The sequence below is a fragment of the Schistocerca serialis genome, chromosome 1, assembly GCF_023864345.2.
Source record: "Schistocerca serialis cubense isolate TAMUIC-IGC-003099 chromosome 1, iqSchSeri2.2, whole genome shotgun sequence".
NCBI lineage: Eukaryota > Metazoa > Arthropoda > Insecta > Orthoptera > Acrididae > Schistocerca > Schistocerca serialis.
The window spans coordinates 311,271,682-311,298,205 of NC_064638.1; the positions used below are offsets into that span (position 1 = coordinate 311,271,682).

Here is a 26,524-nt window from a genome sequence, read left to right on the forward strand (position 1 = left end):
AGACAGCTGTAAGAGTCACTGCCGAACTGAACGTCGCACTCGCGAAACCTGTCAGTACGAAAACAACACACCGAGCGAGGTAGCGCAGTGGTTAGCACACTGGACTCGCATTCGGGAGGACGACGGTTCAAACCCGCGTCCGGCCATCCTGATTTAGGTTTTCCGTGATTTCCCTAAATCGCTCCAGGCAAATGCCGCGATGGTTCCTTTGACAGGGCACGGCCAACTTCCTTCCCCGTGCTTCCCTAATCCGATGAGACCGATGACCTCACTGTCTAGAGTCCTCCCCCACAACAACCCAACCAACCAAAACAACACGAAGGGGGCTGCGTAAGCAGGCTATTGCAGGGCGAGCGAGAATTCCAAAAACACTCATGCCCGTAACAGGAAAAAGTGGTAATGAAGTCATGAAACCTCGAATGTAGTCTGATGAATCTTGCTTCCAACTTCTAGCCGAGTTTACGTCTCAAGAGAGAAACGTGGAGGCAGCTACATCTGGTATTCCATGAACCCCAAGGTTAACTGTACAAGGTCGCATTACTGCCAAGGATTATGTGGCCATTTTGGCCGATCAGATCCATCCTGTGGTACAATGTTTGTTCCCCAGTGGCGATGTTATGTTCCAAGACGACAGGGTACCTGTTTACAAACCTCGTGTCGGTGACGACTGGCTTTGTGAGCACGAGGATGAACTGTCTCATCTCCCCTCATTACCACAGTCTCTTACCTCAATATTATCGAGGGTTTGTGCTCTGCTCTCCTGAACGTTCCATCATTTTGCACGAAGTGTGGTATACGATTCCCTAGAAAACCATACTGGACCTAAATTTATCCATCCCGGGACAACTGGAAGCTGTTCTGAGTGCCAGGGTGTTTCCTACGACATACTAGGCATGGTAATGTGTTATGTTTCTGGAGTTTCCATATTTTTGCCATCACCCTGCATGTTAGTGAGGTGGTAAAAATGGTTTAATTCCACATAAACCTTAAGCCAATAAGGATGTTGAATTTTACAGGAAGAATTCAGTTCCATGAAATTAGCTCTCGCTCGCTACACTTGAAGCTGTTTTAGTAATTTTATGCGGCGCCACTATGGACTACAAATCGTCCTCGTTTTTCTAGTCTTAAAGTCTTAACTAACGTGGACAAGGTGGAGGGTTCGATGAGGGTATAAATAACTGGATAGTGGATAGTCAGAGTATATAAGAGCAATATTTAGTGGCTGCAAATCAGACTAGCAATTATTATAGAAGTGCATTTATTATATTATCCCTCAGTTCAACACGAGACCTAAGTGAACACATAAAGTCAAGAATAATTGCAAGTGGAACACATCTGCGTCGGAGTAGTGAAAAAGTACATCTACACAAATCACATTTCTTACAACATGGCAACTGGTGTATGCTTTACCTGCAAATCTGGAGTCAGGCCAATCGCTTTATCAGCTTGAAGAATTAAGTACCAATAACAAAAATATACTCACTCTCATAGTATCGTTTGGCGCCTATACTGGTTCAACATTAATCCGCAGAAGTGAATAGATAAGTTGTTAAACCCAAGAAATGTCGATGCGTATGGATTTTGCCCTCTCTTGCTCTCACTGGCTCCGATCTTTTCCAAGTCAATATACTTGTAATGCCTGGTTATTTAACCTTTTTTTTAAAGAAAGAAAATTTGAATAAAGACTAGACAGCAATATGACCGATTGGGAATAACGTGAATCAGTTTATAGCACAACACTTGCTAGTGAGTGGCACTATGTGGTTCTCCATATTGGCTGCTGCTCTGGAGCGGCTCTCGCACCAAACAACTGTCCGCAGTCCTCAGCTACTGGTTAGCATCGCTGTCTCCATATCGCGGGGTCTCGGGTTCGATTCCTGGGCAGGACTGGGTTTTTCTTCGCTCAGGTACTGGGTGTTTGTGTTGTCCTAATCGTTTCATCCCGTTTTCATTGATAGCCGGAGTGGCGCCAAATACACTGAAGCGCCAAAGAAACTGGAACAGGCATGCGTATTGAAATATAGAGACATGTAAACAGGCAGAATACGGCGCTACGGGCGGCAACGCCTATATAAGGCAACAAGCCTCTGCCGCAGTTGTTAGATTGGTCACTGCTGCTACCATGGCACGTTATCAAGATTTAAGTGAGTTTGAAAAATGGTTCAAATGGCTCTGAGCACTATGGGACTTAACATCTATGGTCATCAGTCCCCTAGAACTTAGAACTACTTAAACCTAACTAACCTAAGGACAGCACACAACACCCAGCCATCACGAGGCAGAGAAAATCCCTGACCCCGCCGGAAATCGAACCCGGGAACCCGGGCGTGGGAAGCGAGAACGCTACCGCACGACCACGAGATGCGGGCTAAGTGAGTTTGAACGTGGTGTTATAGTCGCCGCGCGAGCGATGGGACACAGCATCTGCGAGATAGCGATGAAGTGGGGATTTTCCCGTACGACCATTTCACGACTGTACCATGAATATCAGGAATCCGGTAAAACATCAAATCTCCGACATCGCTGCGGCCCGACAGAGATCCTACAAGAACGGGAACGACGACGACTGAAGAGAATCGTTCATCGTGACAGGAGGGCAACCCTTCAGCAAATTGCTGCAGATTTCAATGCTGGGCCATAAACAAGTGGCAGCGTGCGAACCATTTAACGACACATCATCGATATGGGCTTTCGGTGCCGAAGGCTCACTCGTGTACCCTTGATGGCTGCACGACAAGAAGCTTTACGCCTCGCCTGGGCCCGTCAACACCGACATTGGACTGTTGATGCCTGGAAACATGTTGTCTGGTCCGACGAGTCTTGTTTCAAATTGTATCGAGCACATGGACGTGTACGGATATGGAGACATCCTCATGAATCCATGGACCCTTCATGTCAGCAGGGGACTCTTTAAGCTGGTGTGGGACCCCTGATACGTCTAGATACGACTCTGACAGATGATAGGTACGTAAGCATCCTGCCTGATCACCTGCATCCATTCATGTCCATCATGCATTCCGACGGACTTGGGCAATTCCAGCGGACAATACGACACTTTACACGTCCAGAATTGCTACAGAGTGGCTCCAGGAACACTCTTCTGAGTTGCAGGTGTACCAGTTTCTTTGGCCCTTCAGTGCAAAATGACTTGCATTAGGCAGCCGCACAACTCCAGACGAGGTCGTCTGGTCAATAATGCCATACCATAATTTCATTATCAAAGAACTTGGTTTATCTTATTTATTTATTAGATTATGTGGAGCCATGTGAGCTACTTGGTGATGAAATGAGCCCCTCCATAGTTTACAGATTGCTGGTTAGGGAATCTATAACCAAATATTAAAAGAATTAAAAAAAACACAAAAAAGAGAATACTCGAATAAATAACACATTAGAGAGAAAAGTTCTCACTTACTGCAAGGAACTCCTGACAGAATAGATTGACTGTGCAACAAGAAAACGTTTCCACTTGGATTAGATTAGATTAGATTAGATTAGATTAGATTAGATTAATACTAGTTCCATGGATCATGAATACGATATTTCGTAATGATGTGGAACGAGTCGAATTCCCAATACATGACATAATTAGGTTAATTTAACAACATACTTAAGTTAATATAACAACTTTATTTTTTTGTGTTTTTCTTTATTTTTTATTTATTTTTTATATTTTTGTTTTGTTTTTTCTTTTTTTTCTTAATTTATATCTAAAAATTCCTCTGTGGAGTAGAAGGAGTTGTCATTCAGAAATTCTTTTAATTTCTTCTTAAATACTTGTTGGTTATCTGTCAGACTTTTGATACTATTTGGTAAGTGACCAAAGACTTTAGTGCCAGTATAATTCACCCCTTTCTGTGCCAAAGTTAGATTTAATCTTGAATAGTGAAGATCGTCCTTTCTCCTAGTATTGTAGTTATGCACACTGCTATTACTTTTGAATTGGGTTTGGTTGTTAATAACAAATTTCATAAGAGAGTATATATACTGAGAAGCTACTGTGAATATCCCTAGATCCTTAAATAAATGTCTGCAGGATGATCTTGGGTGGACTCCAGCTATTATTCTGATTACACGCTTTTGTACAATAAATACTTTATTCCTCAGTGATGAATTACCCCAAAATATGATGCCATATGAAAGCAATGAGTGAAAATAGGCGTAGTAAGCTAATTTACTAAGATGTTTATCACCAAAATTTGCAATGACCCTTATTGCATAAGTAGCTGAACTCAAATGTTTCAGCAGATCATCAATGTGTTTCTTCCAATTTAATCTCTCATCAATGGACATACCTAAAAATTTGGAATTTTCTACCTTAGCTATATGCTTCTGATTAAGGTCTATATTTATTAATGGCGTCATACCATTCACTGTACGGAACTGTATGTACTGTGTCTTATCAAAATTCAGTGAGAGTCCGTTTACAAGGAACCACTTAGTAATTTTCTGAAAGACAGTATTGACAATTTCATCAGTTAATTCTTGTTTCTCAGGTGTGATTACTATACTTGTATCATCAGCAAAGAGAACTAACTTTGCCTCTTCATGAATATAGAATGGCAAGTCATTAATATATAATAAGAACAACAAAGGACCCAAGACTGACCCTTGTGGAACCCCATTCTTGATAGTTCCCCAGTTTGAGGAATGTGCTGATCTTTACATGTTACGAGAACTACTTATTTCAACTTTCTGCACTCTTCCAGTTAGGTATGAATTAAACCATTTGTGCACTGTCCCACTCATGCCACAATACTTGAGCTTGTCTAGCAGAATTTCATGATTTACACAATCAAAAGCCTTTGAGAGATCACAAAAAATCCCAATGGGTGGTGTTCGGTTATTCAGATCATTCAAAATTTGATTGCTGAAAGCATATATGGCATTTTCTGTTGAAAAACCTTTCTGGAAACCAAACTGACATTTTGTTAGTACTTCATTTTTACAGATATGTGAAGCTACTCTTGAATACATTACTTTCTCAAAAATTTTGGATAAAGCTGTTAGAAGGGAGATTGGACGGTAATTGTTGACATCAGATCTATCCCCCTTTTTATGCAAAGGTATAACAATAGCATATTTCAGTCTATCAGGGAAAATGCCCTGTTCCAGAGAGCTATTACACAGGTGGCTGAGAATCTTACTTATCTGTTGAGAACAAGCTTTTAGTATTTTGCTGGAAATGCCATCAATTCCATGTGAGTTTTTGCTTTTAAGCAAGTTTATTATTTTCCTGATTTGAGAGGGAGAAGTGGGTGAGATTTCAATTGTATCAAATTGCATAGGTATGGCCTCTTCCATTAACAGCCTAGCATCTTCTAATGAACACCTGGATCCTACTATATCCACAACATTTAGAAAATGATTATTAAAAATATTTTCAACTTCTGACTTTTTGTTCGTAAAGCTTTCATTCAATTTGATGGTAATACTGTCTTCCTCTGCTCTTGGTTGACCTGTTTCTCTTTTAATAATATTCCAAATTGTTTTAATTTTATTATCAGAGTTGCTGATTTCAGACATGATACACATACTCCTGGATTTTTTAATAACTTTTCTTAATATAACACAGTAGTTTTTATAGTTTTTGATAGTTTCTGGGTCACTACTCTTTCTTGCTGTCAGATACATTTCCCTTTTCCGGTTACAAGTTGATACTTGGTGTTTATCAGTCAGCTTTTTTTCAGTTCTTTTGGTAGGCTATATATCATCGATATATATAAAGGAAAGCAACTGACCCATAACAGAACCATGTGGCGCCCTCCTCTTTGCATGACCCCTGTCAGATGCAAATCTCTTCCCTGTCACACTGGTACCCTTCCCTGTTTGTTGACACCGGAAGACAACCTTCTGCTTCCTGCTTTCTCGTGATCTATTTGCTTGAAAGAAAGTCATCAAGCTTAAATTATAAGTGAAGAAGGATGTGACTGATGAGAAAGAAGATAAAAGGAGAGAAAATAAAATAGGCTCATTTCAATAACGATTCACGTTATTTCGACAGTATGTGTTCTTTGAATAACACATTAGGTGTGAAAAGAGTTTAAAATGCAGACAAAAGGAACCCATTCACGTTTTTTCGTCAGCGTGTGTTCTTTAATTAACACATTAGGTGTGAAAGGAGTTAAAAAGGCAGACAAAAGGAACAGAGTGAAATATTTGTCATCTTGACGTACATCAACAGTATTTGTTCCAAGATTAGAGGGGCCAATTAAGTGGAAAATTAGGCATCCTTTCAGCATGTATACGTTTCCTCTTGCATTTAGTTAATGACAACAGCAATATAAGACCGAAAAGTGTTTACGGGATCCTATACTTGTGCGGAAAATCCTGCATTGGTCAAACGTCGCACTGTTAAGGATAGTGGTGCCGTTCATGGTTAGGGCAATGTGGTAAAATCAGCTAGACTACGGAGAATGGATCAACAAGAGGAGACTTCTACTTACCATCTTCGCATTTGGCATCCCAACCGACAACCAGTTTTCAACGCTTTTCGCCAGACTGTGCTGTTATCTGGGCACTGCCCGTAAACAGTGCTGCCTAGCGCCTCTTGTCCATACTGCGGATTTTGCTGCTGCATTCTATGCTAGCAGCAGTATCGTCTCAATACGATGGGCAGGAACTTCATCGAAAAATATAAAACAAAGAGTGACTCGATCGTCAGCCCGAAGGTTGGTGTGAACACTTTTCTAGACACGATCTTATTGGAGGTGGAAGCCCCTTCCCTTCCTCCGACCTTCGAACTGACTTGCCCAATTACAGGGGACCTACAGGTTGACACGTATTCCGAGCCACGTTGTAACTTAGCTTTCTTCTCATTAATGTACTGTCATAGGCGCCAATGCCCTTGCCGCAGTGGTAACAGTGGTTTCCATCAGGTCACCGAAGTTAAGCGCTGTCGGGTTAGGCTAGTACTTGGATGGGTGACCGTCCGATCTGCCGAGTGCTGTTGGCAAGTGAGGTGCACTCAGCACTTGTGAAGCAAACTGAGGAGCTACTTGATTTAAGTTGCGGCTCCAGTCTCGTAAACTGACATAATGCCGGGAGAGCAGCGTGCTGACCACATGCTCCTCCACATCCGCTTCCAGTGACGCCTGTGGACTGAGGATGACATGGCGGCCGGTCGGTGCCGTTGGGCCTTCATGGCCTGTTCGCGCAGAGTACAGTTTTTATATTGTCATAGGCGAAAGACGCAAAGAGTGAGTGAAATGAAATGACATGATCGTATGGCATTTTTGGCCGGGAGATCCCATCTGGGGTTGTTCGGCCACCTAGTGCAAGTGTGTGTATTTGACGCCACTTCTGCGAGTTGCGCGTCGATGGCGATGACAATGACGATGATGATGACGACAACGGCGGCGACGATGACGGCGATGACGATGACGAAATATATCATGAGGTCGATTCTGGATCGAACACCAGTGATCTGGATTTGTAGAGTGGCATTTTCTATGCAAATTGAGCCTCCTCTAAGAGTTTTTCCTCCGAAATTTTTCTTTTCTTAAAATGCAAATGATACGGATTTCCAGAACGAAATTAAAAGAAGAAATAAGTGCACTCTTCTCGCGGATTAATTTGAAAAGGACTAAAATAAGAAATCAAGCTTCTTGGTTGTTAGGTTTCGTGACCATTCGTATCTTTTATTGCAGACGTGTGAATAAGAGTGGATAACGTAATCTGCAAAAAAACAGAAAATTTGCTTCGATCTATATTTCAAAAGTATATCAAGAGGTAGATCACGAAATCGTTAATTGATGTGTTGTTAACTGTAAGGGAAAAAGTGACAGTCGAACCACTCATAGCTATTGTGCCTGGCTGTCAGGAACAATTTCCAGTACGGTTGAAAAATTCTCAGCGTATCTCTAATGTGGAGTGCCGTTCCGTTCCGTTTCTGGTCCAATTCCTCATTTCATTTACATCTACAAGTACATTTACACTTACATCCACACTCCCCAAACTACAGTATATTACATGGCGGAGGATGCCTTATACCACTAATACACATTTCCTTTCCTTTTGTACTCGGAAACAGAGCTATGGAAGAACGACTGTCTAAAAGCGTCCATACGAACCCTAATTTATCGCATCTTATCTTCGGCGACCTTTGACGAAATATACTTTGGCGGCAGTAGAATGGTTCTGCAGGCGGCCTCAAATCTGTAAGTTTCCGCAATACTGCCTTGCGAAGAGAGCGTCGTCTTCCCTTCAGGGATTCCTGTTTGAGTTGGCGAAGCAGCTCCGTAATACCTGCGAGCTGGTCTACTGGTAACAAATCTAGCAGCCCACATCTGCATTGCTTCAATCTCTACCTTTAATCCGAACTGGTGAGGATTCCAAACACTCGAACAGAACGCAAAAAAGGGTCGGACTAACCATTTATACGCCGTATCCTTTACGGACGACCTACACTTTCCCAAAATTCTCTCAATAAAACGCCTTCCCTACTACCAACCTGAAGAGCTCATTCCATTTCATATCGCTCAGGAACGTTACGTCTAGATATTTAATCAATGTGACTGTCAAACTTCACACTACTACCTACTAATGCTGTATTCGAACGTGATCCTTTTTCCTACTCGTCTGCATTAACTTACCGTTTTATATATGTAGAGCAAGCTGCCATTCGTCACAGCAACTAGAAATCTTGTATAAGTCATCTTGTATCCTCCTACACTCGCTCGACAATGACATATTTCCGAAACCGTCAGGTCACTTATGTATAAGGAACATAAAAGTGGTTCTATCACACTTTTCTGGGACACTCCTGACGATACTCCTGTCTCTGATAAACATTCGCCATCGAGGACAACGTACTGGATTGTATTACTTAAGAAGTCTAGCTACTCACATAACTGGGATCCTAAAGAATAAGCTCTGTCGTTAATCAACAGTCTCTAGTGGGCCACCGTGTCAAGCGTTTTCCGGAAATGTAGGAATATGGAATGGGCCCCTTGCTTTCCTTCCATGGTTAGTAGGAGATCTTGATAGAAAAGGGCAAGTTGAGTTTCGCACGAGTGATGCTTTCTAAATCCGTGCTGATCTGTGGACGGAATATTTTCCATCTGAAGGAAATTTATTGTACAAGGGTAATCACAAAAGTAAGGTCTCCTATTTTTTTCCGGCCAAATGTTCTTTTAACCTAGGGAACAGGTGATAGTCATTGGGCGCCAAGTCAGGACTATAGGGTGGTTGGGTGATTATGTTCCACTGGATCTGTTGCAGGAGAGCAACGGTTTGCCGAGCGATGTGTGAGCGAGCGGTATCATGGAGAATGTGTACGCCTTTGCTCAACATTCCTCTTCTCCGGTTCTGAATTGCCCGTTTGAGTTTTTTCAGAGTCTCACAGTACCTGTCAGCGTTAATTATGGTCCTAGCGATTCAGCTCCGATTCAGCTCCAACGACGTGGTGATAGAAGAGGTTCATAACTTTCTAAACAGCATGGCGACGATCTGGTATGACATGAGCATACAAAACCTGCGACAGCGTCTACAAAAATGCATCGACAGAAATGGTGATTATGTCGAAAAATAGCTAATTGTTCAAGCTGTAAACTGATGTAAACCATTATAGAAATAAACAGGTCTATGAACTTATAAAAAAATAGGATATCTTACTTTTGGCATTATCTCGTATTCGAGCTCAGAATGTGTTAAAGAATTCAGCAGCAAACCGGTTTTGAGGACAATGGTCTGCAGTAGGCGGGTCAGTTCTTTTACCTTTCTTATATACAGGAGTGACTTGTACTTTCTGCTCTGGACTTTGCGCTGGGTGAGAGATTCACGATAAATGTGAGCTGAGTAAGGGCCAACGCCACAGAGTACTGTCCGGACAACCGAACTGGGATACCATCTCCACCTGGCGACTTTTTTTTTCAATTCTTTTAGCTGATTCTCTAAGCTACGGATACAAATTTCTATGTCCTCCATCGTGAGTCTGTACGACTGTCAAACGACGGTATGTTGGTACGAATCTCGTGCGTGAATGATTTCTTAAACGTGTGGTTTAAAACTTAATCTATACTTTTGCTGTCTTCCATTGCCACACGAGGTTGGTAGACGAGTGACTGGATGTGAGTCTTCGGCCTGCTTATTGATTTTACGTATGACCAGAATTTTCTCGGGTTCTCGGCAGGATCCTTACGGCCACAATAATTTCTAGTAACATTCGCCTCTCAACATTTACGCATTCTTATTTGAACCGAGAGTGCAACAATTTCTGTTTCCTCCGCATTTTCCGAATTTGGTTATTAAGCCACAGAAGGTCTTTTCCGTCCTTAAACAACTTTCTTGGCACATATGTCTCAAGAGCGCGATTTATAATGAGTTTAAACTTTACCCATAAGCGTTCTATGTCCGTCCCGCTGGAGAAAAATGTCCATTCATGTGTAAGTGGGATGCAAGCAACAGCTTACCTGCTCGTTATAGCATAAACACTCACCCCTTCTTGACGAATTTCTTAACTTCAGTAACCATCATCGCTGTGATATCATGGTCACTAATCCATGTCTCTAAACTGACACTGTCGAGAATGTCAGACCTGTTTGTAGCTACAAGGTCTAAAATATTCCCATAACGTTTGGGGTCTCGAACTACCTGCTCAAGACAGTTCTCGGAAAATGTGATCAACAGTACTTTCCAAGACTGACTGTCCTTACCCGTTGCAATGAATCCATAAACGTCCGCCGGCCGGAGTGGCCGAGCGTTTCTAGGAGCATCAGTTTGGAACCGCGCGACCGCTACGGTCGCAGGTTCGAATCCTGCCTCGGGCATGGATGTGTGTGATGTCCTTAGGTTAGTTAGTTTTAAGTAGTTCTAAGTTCTAGGGGACTGATGACCTCAGAAGTCAAGTCCCATAGCGCTCAGAGCCATTTGAACCATAAACGTCCCTGTCTATACTAGTTAGATCCAGTAACCTTCAACTAACATTGTATGATCTGAGTATTTCCACGCTACTGACCGTGGAATTTCCTTGAATGACTGTAAAACTGTGACAGAGGACTCGGGTGGCTGGTAGAGCCATAGAACAATAAACTTTATTTCTCGCAGATCTGTTATAAGCCACTGTCACAGTCGAATTCGACCTCAATAGAGACAATATTTTTGAATTTGTTGTTGCATAAAAACCGATGCGCTGTTTTAATTTGAACATAACACTGTTTGCACTAGGGGCAATTTTACAACTTCATTTTACGTCTTTTCTCTCGACTCACCGGGCCACAGAGGAACGTCGAAATGTTGCACACTTTTAACGACACCATCGGACGTGACATAATTCGTCTCGGAAACACATCCATTCGTTTCTCCTTCACTCTCACCGCATCCTTCTTTTCGACAAACTAGTCCTGTCGATTTGCTGTACGAAGTTGCGGACTGAATCTTTTCAGCTTCACATGGCCTCGGTGATATGACCACGAGTTACCGTAATTGTCATAATTAAGTGACTGTGTGTGACTTACGGGGTCTGAACATTTTCGGAACCAGTCTGTTGATACAGCTGACGAGACAACTACCAGGAAAGTGGGATGTTGTAGTGGAACGTACGGTGATGCTAGACATATATCACGACTGCTTCCTCCATCTGGTAAACCACTCCGTGCTGCTGAGTTTTCTCAGTTACTTTAGCTAGTCCTAGTGGAATATAGCTTTAAATGCCTTTACTAGAAAGATCAACCGGCCTAAAGCTCTACACAGGGAAAGTATGTGTAAGCATCTACAACGATAATTGTCCAATCAGATTTTCACACCAGCACTTGTAGACTAAATTTTAATTGATGGGGGATTTGACGAAGAAACTAATATGACATATGTAGTTTTTAAGCAAAATGAAGAGCAGTTCCAAGTTGTCCTGCTATCGACTCTAAAAACTGTAGTGGAAGTGGCTCCTGACCCTAATATTTTCGATAAATGAAGAAATACACAAACAGTGAGCAGTTATAGTTAACTTCCGAGACTGGAATCGTAAAAGCGATTTGTGGAAACCGATTTATTGTTTCTCGCTGTGTGAAGTACGTATTTTACGCTGTGATATGCCATTAGTATTGTCTATCCAACATTTGTGGAATCTACTAGTAGCAGCGATATTGTTCCAAGACTATTCAGTGTTGTGTACAATTCTGTGCGCGCTAACAGAAGAATGAATGAAAAAGCCATATTTTTAACGTCAAATGGTTGACATACGATGTTCTTAGAAGGCGGCGTACAAAAATCATTTAAATAATTCATTTACTAAGTAACAAACTACATTTCATAAGTATTTCATGCAATTAGTTATTACATGTCTTCATGGCTTCCTCTACGAAAAATTTTAACAAATCATTCATATTATAGATCTAACTGTCGCATGTTCACTTTCTTGTAATGCACGTGAAATTCTTATTCAAAAAAATTAAGTCCTGCCACAATGGTTGCAATAATGCTGTGTAATTTCTCCAATCTAAAAGCTGTTCAAACAATATATTAACACAGCATAACGAAAATGCGCTGAAAGATTTTAAAAACAATTTATGTTGATCAGAAAATGATATGTACACGTGATTACAAAATGGGCATTGCTATAGTCGTTTTATTAATATCCTTAATAATAATTTCTTGCTTAATGTAAATAACTTGTAGGGTATAATTATGACGGTTAAGATGCGCATCAAAATCTGTAAAACATTGCAATTCATTGTACAATTAAAGATTTTAGTTGAAAAAGGCTAAGTGGTAAAGTGCTTGAATACTAACCCAAAGGCCCTGAGATCGAACTTTGTTTCACTATTTTTATTTTTATTTCAGTTACCGTTTACTTCACCTCTGGTGCTGACTTATTCTACATCCACGCGGCTACTCTGCAATTCACAATTAACTGCCTGGCAGAGGATTCATAAAAACACCTTCAAGCTATTGCTCTACAGTTCCTCTCAGGAGCAGGGCGCAAGAAAAAAGAACACTCAAAGCTTTCCATACGAACTCTGATTTCTCTATCCAGATGGGCGCCAGTAAAATATTTTTGCATTCGGAGGGAAAAATAAGTCATTGAAATTTCATGAGGAGATCCTTTGTTTTAATGATCGCTGCCCTGGTTCGCGCATCATATTCGTGGCATTCTCTCCGCTATTTAGCGATAACATACAACGATCTGCCCTTCTTTGAACTTTTTCGATGTCCTCCGTCGGTCCTCTCTGATGCGGATCCCACAAAGCGCAGCAATACTCGAGAAGAGGACGGGCGTCACAACATTATATATGTGACCGTTCCAATTCAAGTAGTTCGCAACTGCAATTCATAAGTATTTAGTTGAATTTACAGACTTTAGACTTGTGTGATCTATAGTTTAACAGAAATTTAGCGGAATCCTTTCAGTACGCATGTGGATAACTTCACACTTTTCATTATTCAGAGTCAATTGCCACTCTTCGCACAATACAGATATCTGCCTAAATCAGTTTGAAATTGGTTTTGATCATCTGATAACTTTACAAGACAGTAAGCGACAGTATCTACTGCAAACAATCTAAGAGGGTTGCTCAGATTGTCTCCTAAATCGTTTAACTAGGTCAGGGACAGAAGACGGCCTATAACACTTCCTTGGGGAACGCCAGATACTACTTTTGTAATAGATTGTTGATCTGAAATATTTGATTTATGTCTTGCGAGATATGTCTGTAGTAATACACCCAATGTACTGAACTCATGTTTTTATTTATAAATTTATTTCCGAACTGTTGTATGTTAAAATTTATAGGGCAAATTATCAGTTATGGAAAATGAAGAGGAAGGAGTATAAACTTGACAATTCGTGTTTTACTAATGTGCATAACGTGGATAATGATATTGTGTTTCCAATTCTGTCAGATCTACAATACGTTTTCTGGGTTTCACCAGTATAAGTTATTAGGCCGATGACGCATTGAAAAGACATTAATTGGATATGAAAAGATGTGTTAAAAGCTTATAGGCTACATATTTCAACAATGCATATCCCAGCAGAAATAACCGAAGTGGCTTCAGAACATAGGAAATAAAACAAACGAAACGTTATCTGGTCGACTCCCATAGTTCCGAGAACGTCAAAAAGTGTTTAACAGATATTCACTATTCTTGGCGTTCGTTCGACGTGTACACCCCACACAAGATTGTTCACTAAACTCCACATAAATATATAGCCATACAGGAATGACATTTGCTTTTCACGTCATAACGCTAAGTAGTTTTACATCACATACACAACCTGAAAAACAAAAACAAAACAAAAAAGCGACCTTGGCGATGGCCTGTGGAATGGCCACTCTCTCTGTAAGTAGGCTCTCTAGTATGGCCTTCCTTTCCCCATCCGCTTGCCTCCGTCTGCAGTTCGTGACTGGCGGCAATCGCTTCACGTTACATTTGCCGCCCTACTGGGCCCTCCTCTTACCTGAGTGATAGGAAGTGTTAAGTTTTTTCAGAAGTTTCGAATGAAGTGATGCCACAGCACGAAGCTTTCGGCTGCATTTTTCTTCCTTTGGTTGAGAAACTATCTAGGATTTTTGCTGAACGAAGAGACAGAAGTGGTTATTTGAAAATTGATGTACAGCTGAGCTAAAACAACTTATTATCCTTTCCAATTTAAGACTGCTGCATTCTTTTCACATTTGTTTACATGCATTTAGGTATCACCACAGTATACAAGAAAATAAAAGAAGACATTAAAAGCATAAAAGAGATGCAGTACAATCAATTCTTTTTAAAAACTCAGTATTATACAGCTATTTCTATACCACACTACGGAAATTCCGAAAGTAGCACTACTTACATTATGTGCGTAAAACAATGTTCGTTGTTACATATGAAAGTTTACGAAACTTAAATGCTATATTCTGCAGGTAACTAACTGCACATTCTTTTTTTGGACAGTACATGTTTTCTTACAATGTAAAATGAAAAAGCCAGTCTGGCAAACAACACTGATATTTGATAGCATAGTTCCTGTTTTTATGCCAGTTCTTGCAGTAGCAGTTTGTGTTGAAAAGTAGAGCAATCCGTTATGCCCCAGAAGAAGAGAACAGTAATACCATCTTTTCCTAATACCGTACACAATAGGAACATTGTTGTCACTATTTTCATTCCTAGCCTCTTATGTAATTAGTAGGTTCAATTTTTTTTGTAGTAAGTACGTTCAAACACTAAATATAGTTATCTGTGCATAGTACACTATGCGATCAAAATTATCAGGATACCTGGGTGGAAAATACTTTCATAAACATCCCAAAGGTGTTCTATAGGATTCATGTCAGGACTCTGTGCAGGCCAGTCCATTACAGTGATGTTATTGTTGTGTAACCACTCCGCCACAGGCCGTGTATTATGAACAGGTGCTGGATCGTGTTGAAAGATGCAATCGCCATCCACGAATTGCTCTTCAATAGTGTGAAGTAAGAAGGAGCTTAAAACAGCACTGTACGCCTGTGCTGTGATAGTGCCACGCAGAACGACAAGGGGTGCAAGCCCCCTACGTGGAAAACACGGCCACACCATCACACCGCCGCTTCCGAATTTTACTCTTGGCGCTATACACACTGGCATATGACGTTCACCAGACATTCGCCATACCCACGCCCTGCCATCGGATCGTCACATTGTGTACCGTGATTCATCACTCCACACAAGGTTTTCACGCTGTTCAATCGTCCAATGTTTACACTCCTTACACCAAGCGAGGCGTCGTTTGGCATTTACTGGCGTGATGTGTGGCTTATGAGCAGCCACTCGACCATGAAACCCAAGTTTTCTCACCTCTCGCCCAACTGTCATAATTCATGCAGTGGATCCTGATGCAGTTTGGAATTTCTGTGTGGTCTGGATATACAGCTGCCTGTTACACGTTACGACCCTCTTCAACTGTCGGCGGTCTCTGTCAGTCAACAGACTAGGTCGGCCTGTACGCTTTTGTGCTGTATGTGTCCCTTCACGTTTCCACTTCACTATCACATCGGAAACAGTGGATCTAGGGATGTTTAGGAGTGTGGAAATCTCGTCTACAGACGTAAGACGCAAGTGACACCAAATCACCTGACCACGTTCGATGTCCGTGAGTTCCACGGAGCGCCCCATTCTCTCACGATGTCTAATGACTACTGACGTCGCTGATGTGGAGCACGTGGAAGTAGGTGGAAGCACAATGCACCTAATATGAAAAACGTATGTTTTTGGGGTGTCCGGATACTTTTGATCACATAGTGTATATGTACCAATTACACTGTAGTCAAGATACACATGCGTGTGCTGCTAGCTACCAAGCAAAGATACAGAGTACGCTTCATGATTGGGTGATACATTGGTATGGAGGATACTGTTCGTTGTGTGCTAGATGCAACTAAGGCATTTGTGTTTTCCATAGAACTTTGCTCAGTAAAAATTCTTTGAGGAAAATATGACAGTATTACTTCAAATGGTTCAAATGGCTCTGAGCATTATGCGACTTAACTTCTAAGGTCATCAGTCGCCCAGAACTTATAACTAATGAAACCTAACTAACCTAAGGACACCACACACATCCATGCCTGAGGCAGGATTCGAACCTGGGACCGTAGCGGTCGCTCGGTGCCAGACTGTAGCGCCTAGAACCGCACGGCCGCTCCGGCCGGCCAATATTACTTCATGCACAGTATACACTGATGAGCCAAAACATTATGACTACTTGCTTAATAGCTTGCTTGTCTGTCTTTGGATGCGCCATGTCACGGGCTGCGCAAGTTGGACGAAAGATGTCAACTTCGAACAGTCCTCTTGTGTGAACGACATGATGACTATACGCAGCAGAAAAAGAAATGCACCAATCAAGACGTGTTTCCCGCTTGAAAGCACACACCCGAGTGAATGCTCCGACTTGTACTGGCAGCAACATGAGACACCTCCGCATAGCGCGGCGTGCGGTCACAGCGTCGAGAGTGGCGCGTAGTAGCTCGTCGCGGCCAAACGCCACAATGTATCGTGTATTTACTCGGTACTGGAAAGAGGTGTGGCTTTACTTGCAGCATTAAAAGCGATTGAAACTACTGGCCATTAAAATTGCTACACCACGAAGATGACGTGCTACAGACGCGAAATTTAACCGACAGGAAGAAGATGCTGTGATAGACAAATGATTAGCTTTTCAGAGCATTCACACAAGGTTGGCGCCGGTGGCGACACCTACAACGTGCTGACAGGAAAGTTTCCAACCGATTTCTCATACACAAACAGCAGTTGACCGGCGTTGCCTGGTGAAAGTTGTTGTGATGCCTCGTGTAAGGAGGAGAAATGCGTACCATCACGTTTCCGACTTTGATAAAGGTCGGATTGTAGCCTATCGCGATTGCGGTTTATCATATTGCGACATTGCTGCTCGCATTGGTCGAGATCCAATGACTGTTAGCAGAATATGGAATCGGTGGGTTCAGGAGGGTAATACGGAGCGCCGTGCTGGATCCCAGCGGCCTCGTATCACTAGCAGTCGAGATGACAGGCATCTTATCCGCATGGCTGTAACGGATCGTGCAGCCACGTCTCGATCCCTGAGTCAACAGATGGGGACGTTTGCAAGACAACAACCATCTGCACGAACAGTTCGACGACGTTTGCAGCAGCATAGACTATCAGCTCGAAGACCATGGCTGCGGTTACCGTTGACGCTGCATCACAGACAGGGGCGCCTGCGATGGTGTACTCAACGACGAACCTGGGTGCACGAATGGCAAAACGTCATCTTTTCGGATGAATCCAGGCAGCATCATGATGGTTGCATCCGTGTTTGGTGACATCGTGGTGAACGCACATTGGGGGCGTGTATTCGTCATCGCCATACTGGCGTATCATCCGTCGTGATGGTATGGGTTGCCATTGGTTACACATCTCGGTCACCTCTTGTTCGCATTGATGGCACTTTGAACAGTGGACATTACATTTCAGATGTGTTACGACCCCTGGCTCTACCCTTCATTCGATCCCTGCGAAACTCTACATTTCAGCAGGATAATGCACTACCGCATGTTGCAGGTCCTGTATGGGCCTTTCTGGATACAGAAAAAGTTCGACTGCTCCCCTGGCCAGCACATTCTCCAGATCTCTCACCAATTGAACACGTCTGGTCAATGGTAGCCGAGAAACTGGCTCGTCACAATACGCCAGTCACCACTCTTGATGAACTGTGCTATCGTGTTGAAGCTGAATGGGCAGGTGTACCTGTACACGCCATCCAAGCTCTGTTTGACTCAATGCCCAGGCGTATCAAGGCCGTTATTAAGGCCAGAGGTGGTTGTTCTGGATACTGATTTCTCAGGATCTATGCACCCAAATTGCGTGAAAATGTAATCACATGTCAGTCGTAGTATAATATATTTGTCCAATGAATACCCGTTTATCATCTGCATATCTTCTTGGTGCAGCAATTTTAATGGCCAGTAGTGTAAATAACTACATTTGTTACGCAACAATACAGGATGTTTCAGGAAGAAAAGTAAATATTTTAGGTGTTAGTATAGACGAATTGCAATAAAAGTGCCAAATAACATGTGTCCAATTGTTACTGAGGACAGAGGTGCAGCTGTTAGTATGTAACCCAAACAAACTTAAAGCAAAGGCAAATGTGGACATTCGCAGTTTATTTTCAAAAATTCCACCCAACTTCAATGCAATTTTGACTTCTCTTGATAACACCACGTGTAGCTTTTCTGAGGTCGTCTTTGCGTTCTTTTATGAGGGCTGGTGACCTAGAAACGTACCCACATCTACAGATCCATCTTCCGGAGAATGTTAGGTTTAGATGATGTGTCACCTAACGACTACAATGTACAGCATCCCCGTCATGCTGGATGAACATACGCTTTCCTATAGCCAAAGAAATCTCTTTCAATATTGCTGGAAGCTTATTTTCAAGAAAGTGTAGATAACGGGGTTCTGTAAGACGATGCGATAACACAAAAGGCACAATCAACTGATTGTCTGTCATACCACACCACACATTTACAAAGAAGTGTTCTTGAAAATGTCTCACATCAGCATTTGGTTTTTCTTCAGGCAACTGATGTGAATTACAAGTGTCATTGATGCCGTCACGAGGGAAAGTGGCTTCATCAGTAAGGAGTAAAAATGAGATTACCTGGCGATTTTCAAGTATCCAATGACAAAATTCCAATCGTCTATCTTCACCTCCTGCTCTAAGGTGCTAATGAACTGTAAATTATACGGATGCAGCCCGTACATGCGTAATGTCCGAAATACTCTTGTCCGTGGGACACCGATATGTGCAGAAATTCTACCTGTGCTTGTTGAAGGACTACGTTCTACCGATTAAATAATGTCTTCTCGTTCAACCACAATCTGTTCATCTACAAGTCCAGATGCAATGTGACTGCTGGGCACTGTACCAATGTCACGCAGTGTATTGAACACAAAAGTAAACACTCTTGAATCTGGCAGTCTGCGGTTGGGATATCGTATGCCGTGTTCTCTACAAGCAGTAACAGCGTTACCATACACACATACCATATCGGTATACTCAGCATGCGTAAATAGGCACGGCATGTTTACACGCTACAGTACAGTAGACCCGGCCAACAAATCTAAATGAAAAATTCAATTTAAATTAAAGCATAACTTCACAACGTGAACATCAGCACTCTACTGCTGACATTCGATAAATACGCCCTTAGCAACCAATAGCAATCGGTATGCCTACACACGAAACGAAAATGCTTGAACTCAGCTGTATCTCTGTACTCGATCAAAACTGGACACGTGTTATACGGCATTTTTTACTGCTATTCGTCTATACTACCACCTCCTGAAATATTTACCATTCATTCTGAAACACCCTGTATATGTCATAGTAAAATGCACCAAACATAAACTACAATTTTCGCTGTAAGCTTTTCTAAATATGCGCGGTGGTATGCTTTAATTTGAAGTAAGACAGAAACTATTGGCAATAACGAAAAGAAAACCATTTCATACTCAAGCTGTGATGTATGGCTATAATGCAAATAACTAAATCTTTTTACCGAACAGTTTCCCAAAAATCGAATGAGAGAGAGAGTGCACCGCGAGTCTTAAAGCTGTGGTTTTTTCCCTTTCCTTTCCTTTTTTTTGCGAAGTGTAAAAGCTTTACTGTGAAATTAATTACAGAGGCGGAGGTACCCTTGCTTCATCTACATAAAATAATTTTTAGGCAGATCGGATGAATGGAAATTCCGCTCTGTGTGTTGGTTGGTTGGTTGTTTTGGGGAAGAAGACCAGACAGCGAGGTCCTCGGTCTCATCAGATTAGGGATGGACGGGGAAGGAAGTCGGCCGTGCCCTTTGAAAGGAACCATCCCGGCATTTGCCTGGAGCGATTTAGGGAAATCACGGAAAACCTAAATCAGGATGGCCGGACGCGGGATTGAACCGTCGTCCTCCCGAATGCGAGTCCAGTGTGCTAACCACTGCGCCACATCGCTCGGTTGCTCATCGTGTTGCGTGGAGTGAACAGCAATCCATGTTGCGACGGGCAGTGCGATAGAGACGAGTATCGGCGAAGTTTCGCTGTCATACTTGCGTGAACCAATTAAGTCACTTCCATTACGTTTCCACGCGCTCTGCCGATGCAGGTTGCTTCTACATCTTATCGCTTGTTGCATCGTGTAACGTATCACCTCAGTGTGAACCGCACCTAGCAGCAGAAAGAGTCGATCACGAGAAAAAAATGGTTCAAATGGCTCTGAGCACTATGGGACTCAACTGCTGAGGTCATTAGTCCCCTAGAACTTAGAACTAGTTAAACCTAACTAACCTAAGAACATCACAAACATCCATGCCCGAGGCAGGATTCGAACCTGCGACCGTAGCGGTCTTGCGGTTCCAGACTGCAGCGCCTTTAACCGCACGGCCACTTCGGCCGGCCGATCACGAGAGCTCAGTGACTTCGAACATGGAGTAACCACTGGTTGTCACTTGAGTAACAAAACCATCAGGTATAGTTCAACATTATAAACCTGCCAGGTCGACTGTTGGTGATGTGACTGTGAAGATGAAAGGCGAAGTAACAACCGTGGCTAAATCTAGATCAGGGGGACCTGCTGTACTGACGACCGTGGAACATTGCGCAGGTTGGCTGTAAGCAATCGCGTGAAGTCAGGGGAAGGAATCACTCGTGAATGTGAGTAGTGCAGCCAGCACAACGACTGTGCGTAGGGAGTTAAAAAGAAAAGAGGTGATAGGGGCACAGTGGTCAAGTAGCTCCTCATAAGGTACATATCTTTTGTAGTCAATGACAGGCGACACTTGAAGTGGTGCAAAGAGCGCCGCTACTGGACGGTGGATGGCTGGAAACAGGTGATTTGCAGTGATGAATCATGCCTGCAGCAATCTGATAGAGAGGCGCAGGTTTGGCGAATGTCTGGAGGCCGTTACCTGCCATAGTGTGTGGTGTCAACTGTGAAGTACGAAAGAGGTGGTGTTAAGATATGAGGGTGTTTTTTGTAATTTTCGATGTCGCATCCTTACTGCATTTAAAAAACACTAAAAGCGGAAGAATATGAACACAATTTACAGTATTGTATATTACATACAGTAGAACAGACGATGACTGCATCAGCACGGCCGCGCGGGATTAGTCGAGCGGTCTGAGTCGCTGCAGTCATGAACTATGCGGCTGTTCCCGGCGGAGGTTCGAGTCCTGCCTCGGGCACGGGTGTGTGTGTTTGTCCATAGGATAGTTTAGGTTAAGTAGTGTGTAAACTTAAGGACTAATGACCTTAGCAGTAAAGTCCCATAAGATTTCACACACGTATGAACATTTTTTTGCATCAGCATGACACGGGACGCTCCCATAAGTCAACATCTGGAGGCGATCGGTTATGGAAAATAATATTCCTGAAATGGACTGGCTTGCCCGAACCCAAAGGAGCACCTTTGGTGTGAGTTGAAAAGTGGAGTTTGCTCTAGACCTGAGTGTCAAACATGACTGCCATTCCTTCACAGACGTTCAGAAACCTCACTGATCCTCCAGTAGAGTTCAAGCTGCTATGAACGCGTGGACAGAGCCTACATTAATGTCCGTTAATTGCAGTACGGACGTCTCTGATAGGATAGAGTAAATTAAGAGCGCCACAGTCAGCAAATGCATTCTATAGCTATGCTGTAGCAGTTTATTATCAAAAATACAACAAACATTTTCTCTATATCAAACATTTTGTTTTCTATTTTATCATTTTAATGGAAATAAGGTGATGGCGGTGAATGCTGTCGCACTGTACACTCAGAAAGTTAAGTGTACGAATGCAAGAGAAAGAGGCCTGTAAATGAACAGCTGTACAAGTGTCGTCCAGCGATAACATTGTCCGGCAGTCATCGCACACAGCGTTGAGTAACGTTTTAATGTTGGTGGAACTACGTACAGCCACAGAATACTCACCATACGGTTCTGAAGGCGAACTCGAAGAGGCCAGGGAAGACGAGGTCGTCGGTGGCGACCAGCCATCTGCGTCCGAACAGCTTCAGCGACGGCATCGTGCCCACCTGCACAACAACAAGGCTACATTACTTTACACTAGCAAACACGACAATGACTTACACTTGCTAAATATGTGCGGGAATTGCATGTACGTTCTGATTTCCTGCTCCCTCTCTCTATGCCCGTCTCTGTTTCCTCCCTTTCTTCGTCCATCTGCTCCTCCTCCCCCTCTCCCTCTCTGTCCACCTCCTCCACCCCCTCTCTATGTCTATTTACTCCGCCCTCCCCCCATAAACTTACTGTTTCCCCCTTTCTTTGGCCTCGAGTCTTTTTTATTGCTGCTGAAAACGAAATTTTAATTGTGAATTGAAGTCGCTTAAAATGAATGAGTAAATCGGGCTGCGAGCATTGGTGTAAGAGGTATGAGAGAAACCTCACGTGCTGTTGGACGCGTGAGAATAGTAGCTTCAGTTCAAAAATGGTTCAAATGGCTCTGAGCACTATGGGACTCAACTTCTGAGGTCATTAGTCCCCTAGAACTTAGAACTAGTTAAACCTAAGTAACCTAAGGACATCACAAACATCCATGCCCGAGGTAGGATTCGAACCTGCGACCGTAGCGGCCTTGCGGTTCCAGACTGCAGCGCCTTTAACCGCACGGCCACTTCGGCCGGCAGTAGCTTCAGTCAGGGTTCAAATGGCTCTGAGCACTATGCGACTTAACTTCTGAGGTCATTAGTCGCTTAGAACTTAGAACTAATTAAACCTAACTAACCTAAGGACATCACACACAGCCATGCCCGAGGCAGGATTCGAACCTGCGACCGTAGCGGTCGCTCGGCTCCAGACTGTAGCGCCCAGAACCGCACGGCCACTCCGGCCGGCGCTTCAGTCAGGGCTTAATTTCGGTTGGTACATGTCGGAACGATGTTCAGGTACTTCCTAGACTTTTTTTTATCTCGGTACTGGAGAGTTGAAAATGGTACACGTGTATTACATTGCACCGACACCACTGGACGTGACAATGGGTGACCAACGTGATGCGGCGCGCGGGGGCTTGGGGCGACGTTATTGTTACCTCCATTGGCGGAATTTGTGTGTGTGTGTGTGTGTGTGTGTGTGTGTGTGTGTGTGTGTGTGTGTTTATACTGTACGTTCCGAAGCTGTGATCGGTACATATCGCGTTTTCTTTACGACAGGAGCAATCTCATTGATATAGTAGAATGGCAATATCTCGTTTTATGTGTGTCATAGATATTTTTTATTCTATAGGTCTCATTTTACATTTAAAATCTTATTTACTTATTCCCTGTACATATGAAACTAGTTACTTCTTTTTCACTCACTATTATGAAAGTTACGAACGACAAAATCTGATTGAAGAATCTCATGTACAGTCTGTCAGTGGGGAGGTGTAAGGTTGCAGCCGTAAGGCAAGGAGAGCTGAGCGGGAGCTATGTTTCTATCTTTTTCTTGCATTGCTACCAACTAACGCGTCACGCACCGATCAGCTACTATAATACAAACGGAGCACGAAGTTAACTTTTCGTGAAGACGTATTATAGGGACGTTCGTGTTCAAATGTGTTGTTTGGTTGTAGTGATGAATGCAGACTTAAAACCAATGCAGTTCAAATGTAGTTCAGTAAGTAAAACAAAAGGCATTTAAAGCATTTACTAAACGCCGAACTCAGTGTCTCATGTCACATTGTATTTTATTTCTCCTAACTCTTGAAGGGGAGGCAGGAGGAAATTAATGTTTAACGTCCCATCGACAACGAGGTCGTTAGAGACGGAGCACAAGCTCGAATTAAGGAAGGATAGGGAAGGAAATCAGCCGTGCCCTTTCGAAGGAACCATCCTGGCATTTCCCTGGTGCTATTTAGGGAAATCACGGAAAACGTAAATCGGGATGGCCGGACGCGGGTTTGAACGGTCGTCCTCTCGAGTGCGAGTCCAGTGTGTAACTCATCGGGAAGTTGGAATTGTACGTTACAACGACTGACCAGGAATGTCTTCTTCGTAGTTCATCGCTAAATGCGTTATTGATTAATACTGGAAACACGTTCACTGATCAGCTACAATGCAATTTTCAACTTTTATAGTCCTGTCTTCCTCAGTTGCGTGTAATATTACGGTATATTAATAATTTTTACATATGGACCGTCTGACAGCAACTGAATAAAACACAATTTTAGTGCCATACGCATTTAAAACACTACAACCATCATCCTACAAACATGGAACAAGAAATGAAAATAATGAGAATAAGCAACCATGACAAACATCTTATACAAATGGAAGAAAACTTCCACATCCAGAAAGCCATAGCAGAAAACAAACATGTGATAAATGAACAAACACACATCAGCACAGGCTCCCTACTACACTTAGTAAAGGAAATGGTAACATAACACATAAAATAATAATTAAAAAAAAAGAAAACTCTTCCCCACATCATCTGGAGACACACACACAGCAAAAAATAATATATATATATATATATATATATATATATATATATATATGTATATGTATATACACACCCAAAGCACACAAAAATATATATCACACCAAAAAACACACACACATACACAAACGCACACACAAATGCATACACGAACAGACCACAGATACTTCAATAGTTACACTCATAAGTTTGGCAATAAACTTCGATCTTTGGCAAAAACATTTGACAGTCGGCAACAGAAACCAAAACATTGCTTTAAAACAAGCGTTCAGTGCATAGTGTTGTGGAATGGGGAAAAAAACCGCAAATTGGCGTTCACAAGAAGAAAAAAAACCGCAAATTGGCGTTCATAAGAAGAAGAAATTGTCCACGCAACCTGCCACTGATGATGCCTTGCAAAAAATAAAGGCGAAACGCGTATGGCACTAAAATTGTGTTTTATTCAGTTGCTGTCAGACGGTCCATAAGTAAAAATTATTAATATACCGTAATACAATGCAATTGTCTGAACGTTGCTGCTGGCAGTAGTTGCAAACATGACGTCCTGGTCACGAAGACTAACAACTTGTGCCGATATGTACGAGGACAACTATGGTGCAAAATGACTCTGCAGGTGTTGTTTATATTATATCTTGACATTTTATTGTTTTGATTATAAGAAATTATGTTTGAGAAACCCGAATTTCAGAACATAATCTGTAAAAAAGTGATTTCTCATTTTAAGTTTTATTCCATGTTTTCATATATTGAAACTTGTGATTTCTATCGTTGAGTGGGTGGGGTGGGGTGGGGAAGGGGGTATTGTATGGTTGAAGAATGCGTTCCGGTACCTAAAGTTTAAAAAAAAATTAATCACTGGCTTCATTGACAATATGGCATAGGTTTAATCTGCAAACAGGTAGGATTACAATTACCCGTATGCGACAGCAAACACGAAGACAAAGCAACATACTATGGTATACACAACTCAAGGAGACAGCACAAGTGGGCGAAAGAACTTGGCTAACGGTTTAAATATCCCGCTTTCGTGGTTAAAACTGAGTGCGAGAAAGAAAACGAAATCCCACATTTTCACAACACAGCTTTTTTTTTTCTCGCAGACGATTTTAACAGGAAATTGAAAAAAAGAACCATGCAGCCAATAACCGTTTCTAGAGTTTGGTAACACTGTATAACGTTTATTGCCACCTAATAAGTAGCGTTGCAAGGTATCAATATACAACATTTGTGTTGCAGGCGTGAAGTGTTGTTCCTGTATGGTCGCTAGGTGGTATCAGAATCAAGATGGCATTTATGGAGCTGTGAAGGCTTTGTGTGTGCTACAATTTGACAAAGCAAAGAGTGCAACAAAAGTTAAGACTGCAGTAAGGGAAAACAGCAGCAGTCAGGAAGGCAGTCAAATTAGCCAGGTATGAATGCAAATGACACTGAACGAATGACGAAAGCTTTCACAAGCAGCCCTGCAAAACGTCTACGCAGAGCTTCACGTGAGTTGAAAATGTCAACAACGACGGTGTGGCGTGTTTTACGTAGAAAATTAAACGTGAAAGCAAGACAAAGACCAGAGATTCGAGTTTGCTGTACAGGTTTTGTGAATTCGACAATTTTCCGGACGATCCGTCAAGGA

General features: G+C 42.4%; 1 protein-coding gene across 2 annotated transcripts in view; it reads right to left on the minus strand.

The window, feature by feature from the left end:
• The window catches only part of LOC126469582 (diacylglycerol lipase-beta-like), an 817,808-nt gene that overhangs the window by 144,023 nt on the left and 647,261 nt on the right, over positions 1 to 26,524 (minus strand). For both annotated transcript variants that reach the window (XM_050096710.1, XM_050096701.1), the window contains one exon: positions 22,390 to 22,493. In XM_050096710.1, coding sequence (XP_049952667.1) covers positions 22,390 to 22,484 — 95 coding nt within the window. In that variant the 5' untranslated portion in view covers positions 22,485 to 22,493. The remainder of the gene's footprint in view (positions 1 to 22,389; positions 22,494 to 26,524) is intronic.